We start from the raw sequence: 8567 nt of genomic DNA on the forward strand, positions 1-8567 counted from the left end.
ATGCTGGACAGGAGCTTCCATGTTGTGCAGAGGCAGGTAATTGGGTTGTAGTTGGATGATACTGCTCCCTTCTTAGGGTCCTTCAGGATCAGGACTGTCCGGCCTTCAGTTAACCACTCAGGGTGGGTTCCATCCATTAGTAGCTGGTTCATTTGTTCTGCCAGGCGCTCATGGAGTGAAGTTAGCTTCTTTAACCAGTAGGCATGGATCATGTCAGGGCCTGGTGCTGTCCAGCTCTTCATACTTGAGACCCTATCTTGAATGTCTGCCATTGTGATGATTACTGGGTCTTGTGCAGGGAGGTTGCTGTGGTCTGATCTTAGGTCCACCAGCCATTGAGCACTGTTGTTTTGTGATGCCTCCTTTTCCCATATGCTCTTCCAGAACTGTTCAGTCTCCAGCCTTGGTGGGTCTGCTCTCATGTTATTACCCTGCCACTGAGAGTACACCTTGGATGGCTCAGTGGAGAACATTCGGTTTAGGTAGGTAGGTAGGTACTTTATTGACCCCTCAATGGGAAATTTTATTTTATTCTCCTGGCTTCTTTTTCTCTGGTGTACCTCTTCAGCTGTGTGGCCAGGGCTGTGAGCCTTTGCTTGGCAGTCTCCAAGGCCTCAGGTATGGACAGTGAGTTGTATTTCTTAGGTACCCCTTTCTTCATCACGCCTTTCTGCAATTCTGATAGCTGGCTAACTTCTCTCCGTTCTGTCTTGATCTTGGTCTCCAACCTCCTTCTCCATGGAGGATACTGCTCCTTATGGCCTTTATTGAACTTATAGCCAAGCATCTCAAGGATCATGGTTGCTGTGGTGTATATGAGCTTGTTGGTCTCAGTGATGGTTGTAGTAGGGATTGTTCTTAGTGCTGCATTCACATCATCTAGTAGAGTTTCAGAAGGCACTTCACTTAGTCTTGGTAACCAGCCACGGGAGTTCCAGGTGTCCATCTTACTCATGATCTTCAGTCTCAGGTCAGCAGCCCTTGAATATATATATATGTGTGTTTGTGTGTGTGTGTAAGACAGATAAAAGATATATATAAGACAGATAAGATATCGTGCTAAGGTTCTGAAATAAAGTACCTACATGCTTCTATATAACTCAGCTGGTTTATTAATTGTATTTTTATCTCAGTCATCTGACTGTAACTGTAAAAGTGTAGCAGCTGCGTCATCTGACTTACGCGTTCCAACAAATCATCTGAGCTGGACTGTTTTATGTATAGAAGCTGTTCGTAGTGTTTGCAGTTGGACAGTTCATGGAAATGCAGTAGGCCTCACAAATACCCACTGTATTACACTGCAAGTATGGGTATTAGGACAGACCTTAAGAGTTACAAGCCATAGGCAGACTGTATGTTATTAGTAGTGACTAGCATTAGGAGCGCACCAGCATCTAACCAGACTGAATTGACATTTGTAGGCTATGTAATGCAGCCAAGCAGCAAATATCACACTTTCCTCCACTGAGTGTTTGTTCTGTGGCTCCTTCGACTAGCTACGGTGCAGGACAAGATGTGCGTTCATGTTTGTAGAGTAGAAAAGGAGAGTTCTTGGCTCTTGTGTTGTGTAGCAGGCCACTGCCTTGATGTTAGTTTAACATCTGCTTGTGATAGAATGCTAACTTTAGTGTTGCAAATATTGGTTAAAATGAATTGACTGGATTGGAGGTTCTCCATCTCATTTTTCTAGTCAAATAAATAATGGTATTCTAATCGATCAGTGTAAAACTAGGCAATGCCACCATGAAATCAAAAAATATGGTTCCCAACTTGGGTAGGTGAGGCCTGAAAAAGACATTTTTATTTGTCCAGTAGGGAGGCTTATCATGTTATATTCACATTGTGTTTACTCTGGAGTTCAAACAGGGCTAAAATCAAGTCTGCCATTCCTTCTGATCAATCTGTTTGGCAGGCTTGTGTTTGTTTGTGTTTGCATTTCCATTTGTGTGCATGTGTGTGTGTGTGTGTGTGTGTGTGTGTGTGTGTGAGAGAGAGAGAGAGCTGGTATTTTACTTGATGGCCTCACACATATCCAAGCCCATCTTTACGCAGTTTCTGGCATGGTGAGGCAGAGACTCAGGCAGACCAGACACACAGTAGTAACAATCGCCCAGGATCTTGATTCGCATACACTCATTTTCCTTAAAGAGGAGACACAGTGAAAATAAAGTGAGATAGGACATCTACATCTGTCCATAATAATCAATATCTTTAGTAATGGTTAACTATCACTTGCTAAAAATGATGTTTGTCATGCTCTTTCTCACCTCCACAAACTTTCACACACAGTCACATCTATCTAGCCCAAACGCATACACCCACACACATGACACATTAGCTCTTATTCCACATGTGGGATGTGTAACAGCTCATTGTTGGACTGGGTTTATGTAACTGCAGCTTCATCAGGCAGGAGGACAGAGCTGCTGGTCAACACTGAGAGAACCTGACTCAACGGTTTAGACCTGAATATCTGAGTACTCAAGGGACGGCCAGATAAACTCTGACCAGCCCACACTGCTACAACCTGCAGCTCTCAGCATGCACAGCACTCTGAGAAGGTATGGTACGGAGGCCGACAGTGGCTGCAGGACAGAGAAAACATTTATTTCAAGGCTATGCTTCATCTGATTGACAGTGCAGCACAGACCTTGTTCTCTCACATTCTCTCTTATTCTCTTTTATTATTTTATTCTCCTGTGTCCTGTTAATGTGCAATTAACTAAGTTGTGCATTTTCAACCATTCAAAGAAAGCCGGTCAGTTGTTACAGACTTCAGATAATATTGGTTATCTGAACGTTATGCTAATTAAAACCTATTATTTTATGTGTTATTTTTTATTGAATTTAATGTGGAGTTGCAGTAATGGACCATACTACCCTGGAAAATGTCTCCAGTATGATTCACATACAGTGTAGGAAGGAGCATAAACACTACACAATACATTATACTGCAGTTCAATACAAGACCATGACAAATCAAGTTTCAAATTACAGCAGATTTGAATCAACACCTCTCTAGCACAGAGGACTTACAGGACTGAACATCTTCTTATGGTTTGATGGGTTTTCTCTTTTTTTGCTTCATCCATTTCTGCTATGACTGTTTTCATTTGAAGCACATAGGGTGTCCTTGTGTATAAAATGAAATGATGCTGGGCTTTGTTGTGAGCTTACCTTTGCAATCTGGTCAAATTTGCCAAAGAGCTCATTCAGCATATGCACAAGTTCACCCGGAGAGCAGTCACTGGCCAGCCTGGTGAAGCCCACAATGTCTGCGTACAAAATGCTGCAAGAAGAAACAAAAAAATAACACAATAAATATTGCATTACTCAACAATAGAAACATCAAACAAGACAATTCATTGCATACCTATATTTTTAGGCATAAGGAGCCATAAAATGTTTCCTTGTGGCCATTTCACTTGTAGAGCAAAAAGGAGCACTGTGGTATTTATGGAATTTAAAGTAATTGCTTTGAATTAATTCATTTGCAGCGTTGTTCTCCACAAACCCACTGAGATCTTGATGACCACATAGTTATTCTGGGGGTGAATGTGTTGGAGACAGTGGAGGATTTTTTTAGTGTATAAGAAACCTTTGGATTCATACTTGATAAACCACAAATCTTACTGATCTGAATAAAGAAAGACGTTAACTTCTGTTCAGGTTTTCAATGCATTAAAAACAATAACGCAACACACATAACTGTGCTGGATTCTCTCTATAAAAGCTGTAGATACATGTGTCTTATGTGGACCATGGATCTAATTTGTCTTTTTTATTCTTTGTGGTGTTGTTTGCTTAGGAATATAGGAATATTTACACTCAGTTGCCAGTTTAGTAAGCATTAGATAATGTAGCATGATGGAACAGTCCTGCAAAGAAACAAGTTACTGCTTCATGGTTGTATGCTTCCGCCAACCAGTCAAAGTCATGGGTATGTGGCACAAGTGAGGTCAGTGACCTTGACCACCAAAATCTCAGTTTATCTCTGAGTCCAAGTGGACACTTTGGCCAAATTTGAAGACATTCCCTCAACGCTTTCCTGACACACTGTGTTCACAAGAATGGGTTGTATGGACAGACAACCCAAAAACATAATGCCTCCGGCCGCGGCTATCACCAACAAGAAGGCATAGAAAACTTTGGGCCTATGTTAAGAGAGGTACAGTATTTAGGAGCTTTATGATAGTTTGCTGCTGTTAAATGACGTTGCATCATGCTAAAATGTATTATGTCCAACCCATTTATTGGTGAGGGTAGAACTACTACTACTAATACTTTCAGCAGCTCCCTTTGGGGGTCGCCACAGTGAATCAGCTGTTTGCATGTACACGTTTGGCATGTGTTTTACGCCGGATGCCCTTCCTGACGCAATCCAAATTGGGATATATATATATATGCACTAATCTGGGCAATTTAGAGTCGCCAATCAACCTAACCTGCATGTTTTTGGACCGTGGGAGGAAGCCGGAGTACCCGGAGAGAACCCACGCAAGCACAGGGAGAACATGCAGACTCTGTTCAGAAAGGCCCCGAACCCAGAACCTTCTAGCTGCAAGTCAACAGCGCTAACTTGCAGTGCTGGTGGGTAAAACAAGTAATGGAAATTCCTCTCAGTATAGATCAACAGCAGCACAAATCATATTGTCCTGTCTACATCTGAATCAGCACCTTTCTGAAACAGATTCAACAACAACTGAACAATAGTCTCTTCATGAAAGGAGGATTTATTTCATGGCTGTTGCATTAAACTGCATTTGTTTTAATTAGTTGTCCTTTGTAAATTGGCATGTTTCAGATTTAACATTTACAATTGATTTTTTTAAAGATTAAAATGCACAAAAACAAAAAAGCTTCATTCCTGATTATTAAAAATGTGTCAGTAGTTCTGATGAATGTATAAAAAGAGTTTATTTGCCAAATGTGAAAAAGGAAGTTTTGAAACAAACTTATATAAACAATTCTCAGTGTATCCCTTCCAGCTAAGGCTCTTCAGAAATATGACATGATTCTGTCAGTATCTGATCCCAGAGAGAAGGAATGGTGTTTCACTAGGTGTAATAACACAGTTTAGGAGAATGGTAGGAGCAGAACCATGCTGCCACCTGTCCTGGACTGTCACTTCTTTGTTCTGGAAAGACTGCCCTTTTCACTGTGAGCTAGCCCAGTTGACAATTTCTTATTACTGGAAGGATAAAAGGCAGGGGACACACACATACTATATATATATATGCATTCACTCACCCACACACACTCCTGACTCACACTTAAAAGTGTCTCCTGTGAAGCTCCAGCATGACAGAAAGCAGGTTTTTAGAGGATATTCTGTGGAGAGACCCTCGTGGTGAACCTGGATTTGTGTACTCTGTTTTGTTTCTCTGAACTCCCACAATAAAGAAGAGGATGTCAGAACAGAGGACATAGACTCCTCTTTATTTGGCAAAGTGACCTCAGACTACAATAGAGGTGGATTAACTCTGAAATGAATTTGGTCACGGCAGTCAAAAGACAGGTCATCTTTATTGTCGTTTCCACACATACAGCACATACCGGGAAACAGAATGCTGCAACTTGACATGTTGGTGGAATTTTGGCAAAACAGTCTTTTAATTTCCATGACTGAAGTTGGCAGCAAGAATGAAAAATCTGTCAGGGTGTGTTGTTTGTCGATCGCTGGACTCCTCGGCAAATAGTACTGCTGGCATTTCACAATGGTAAACTCCACCAGCAAAGAACAGTATTTGGACACAACCACAGCGTTTGTGAACCACTGCATGAATCCACTGCCTTGAGTCTTATCACCCAGCAAACATTCCCCACTGTTTTGGCACTAAGTTAGCTCATCTAGTTCAATGGCCACTGCGTGCAGAATGTTGCTGTGGAGCCATGTTGAAAGGAAAATAAAGACACAGCAGCACCTCATTTTCACAGAGGGTACTTTTTACACCTCTGCTGGCCGGAGGCATTATGTTTTAAGGTTGTGCTTTTTCCTGTTCATCTGCATGTCCCATTATTGTGAACACAATTTCTCAGAAACATCTTGGGGGGATTTTTTTTTTCAAATTTGGAACAAATGTCCATTTGGACTCAAGCATGAACTGATTAGATGTTGGCAGTCAAAGGTCACTGTGACCTCATGTCCACCCCATTCTTGTGAATATGATATCTCAGGAACACTTTGAGGGGATTTCTTTAAACTTAGCACAAATGTCCACTTGGATTCAAGGATGAACTGATTTGATTTTCCAAAGTCTTCACAATATAAACTCTATGAGTCTGACAGACATGCATGTACAGGTAACTGCAACTTCACTTATTGGCAGAGATATACAACCATGAGGAGGTAATTTAGTTAACACTAAATCTGCTAATCTACAGAAGATCCTGATGGCTGCGACTGATTTTTGCAGTTATTTACAGATATTATTTACAGTAAAAGTACTGAACTATTGGGCCTACATGAGGCAGCTACATCATGGAAATGCACAAAGAGAAGACGGTGCTGAGTACAGAAGCCGTCCAAATGTGAGATCAGGTAGAAAGTGGAGGACAAAAGAAGAAGCTGGATGAGAAGTGACAAGAGGGAGGACAGGGTGGTATAGGAACAATCAAGTGCTGGGAGCACAAGATAATAGCCGTTATTCTGCAGAGGCACAGATAAAGGAGAAGGAGCCTTACCTGACATTGGTGTGTCGCTGCACATAGAGGTTGTGAAAGTTGTTGGTGCTCTCAGTTCGACCAAAGTTCGGTCCCTGCAGCCTCTGGATGATCTCGGCTTTCATCACTCTGGCTATATGAGCTGGCAGTAGGGATAACAGTAATCGCTCCTAAAGAAGGAGACAGAGGAAGGCAGGAATAAGGAAACTCGGATGCAATATGGAAATAAAAAAAAAAAGACAAATAAAGACCTGTGTTGCCAAAGTGTGAACATAAGAATAATCTTTGCATGATAATATAGTAACAGTGATAGAATAGGATTCATATAGAGTCATACAGAGACCGTTCTAAATCTGCGTGATATTTGTCTTTCTCAGTTAATGTGATGTGGAAATATTTTGCTATGTTTTTGTTTTTAGATTTCCAGTTCACACAACATGGCCAGTACATTTTGAATCAACAGCAAACCTTAGCCATGGCTCAAGGGGCCACACACTCCTAAAACTAAGTGTTTAATAATAATAATAGTTTAGTAACAGTTAACGTAGCAACAAAAGTCCACTCTTGAAAGCTCTTTTTATTAAGGATTTGCTTTAGTTTTTTCAGATTTTACAGCAGTATTGGGTTCATTGTTGCCATAGCTATGGTGGTGACATTCTCTGGTGCTTGTGATACTGCTGTTATTGTGTGGCCTAGGTTGTTTTTGCACTGCTATGAGTGACTCTGGCCCTTTTTGAACTGCTGTGCATGACATGCCTGTTCATTATTGAGTCTGTGATTATTAAAGTAGAGGTCTTAACTATTTTATTATTGTCATAGGCTACTAATGGCTGACATAATGTTACTGTGCTGTAAAGATATGCCTGACATTTTGCACTGATGTGATATTATAGAAAACTAATACTAATATTAGATAATAATTCCAGTACAAGGATGAAGAAAAGTTCTGTGTTGGTCAAGAAACATGGCAGAAAGCACCCACTGTTTATTATTGGATCTGATTTTTTCAACCACATTGAAATACTGAGGCTTCGTACACTGAGATATACAGTTTAAAAACATGTTCACATTATAGTGGGAAAAATTATCTTGCGCTTTATGTTTAATGCTGGTCAGTGCAAAGACTCTGGTAGAAATTCCTGGGTACAAAACGACACTTTCGCCAATGCTAATGTTGCTAGCAGTAGTTTAGAGGCAGCAGCACTTGCGTGATGACAGTTTGCTAGTTAAATAGGTTGTCTGTCTTTATCTGATCTTGATATGAGGATCTTATGTTATTGTACAGTTGGTTACATATTGTTACCAGGGATTTTATGAGTACAGGAGCAGTCAGGGCAAAATAGAACACAAGTAGGCTAACTGCTTTCACATCAGTTCAAGTGGTGGCCAACAGTGACTGGCTGCATCCCAAAGGTCAGTGCAACTGGGGTCAGAGTTCAATAAATCTGTACTTTCACTGCACCCCCCTCTCCATGTTGCACACCGTGGGCGTCCATGCAGAGCCGGCGCTGAGAACCACATACACAGCAATGCCAAAGTGTGCACAAAAGCCATTTTCATATAGTAATGTGAACATGCCTTCTTCTTCTTCTTTCTGCTGTTCCCATTAGGGATCGCCACAGCGAATCATCTGTTTCCACCTAACTCTATCCTCGGCATCCTCTACTCTCACCCCAGTTAACTTCATGTCCTCTTTTAGCACATCCATATATCTCCTCTTTGGCCTTCCTCTTGACCTCTTGCCTGGCAGCTCCATCTCCAACATCCTTCTACCAATATAACCACTATCCCTCCTCTGCACATGTCCAAACCATCTCAATCTGGCCTCTCTGACCTTGTCCCCAAAACAGCCGACCTGAGCTGTCCCTCTGATGTGCTCATTCCTAATCCTGTCCATCCTGGTC

At 41.4% G+C, this 8567-nt stretch overlaps 1 protein-coding gene across 3 annotated transcripts in view; it reads right to left on the minus strand.

Moving 5' to 3' along the window:
- Positions 1–8567, minus strand: part of adcy2b (adenylate cyclase 2b (brain)) — a 67704-nt gene that overhangs the window by 36968 nt on the left and 22169 nt on the right. For all 3 annotated transcript variants that reach the window (XM_020620153.1, XM_020620154.1, XM_020620152.1), the window contains 3 exons: positions 6685–6833; positions 3178–3289; positions 2014–2141 (listed from right to left, as the gene is read on the minus strand). In XM_020620153.1, the coding sequence (XP_020475809.1) occupies positions 2014–2141; positions 3178–3289; positions 6685–6833 (389 nt within the window). The remainder of the gene's footprint in view (positions 1–2013; positions 2142–3177; positions 3290–6684; positions 6834–8567) is intronic.

The sequence above is a fragment of the Monopterus albus genome, unplaced genomic scaffold (genome assembly GCF_001952655.1).
Source record: "Monopterus albus unplaced genomic scaffold, M_albus_1.0 scaffold233.1, whole genome shotgun sequence".
Lineage (NCBI taxonomy): Eukaryota > Metazoa > Chordata > Actinopteri > Synbranchiformes > Synbranchidae > Monopterus > Monopterus albus.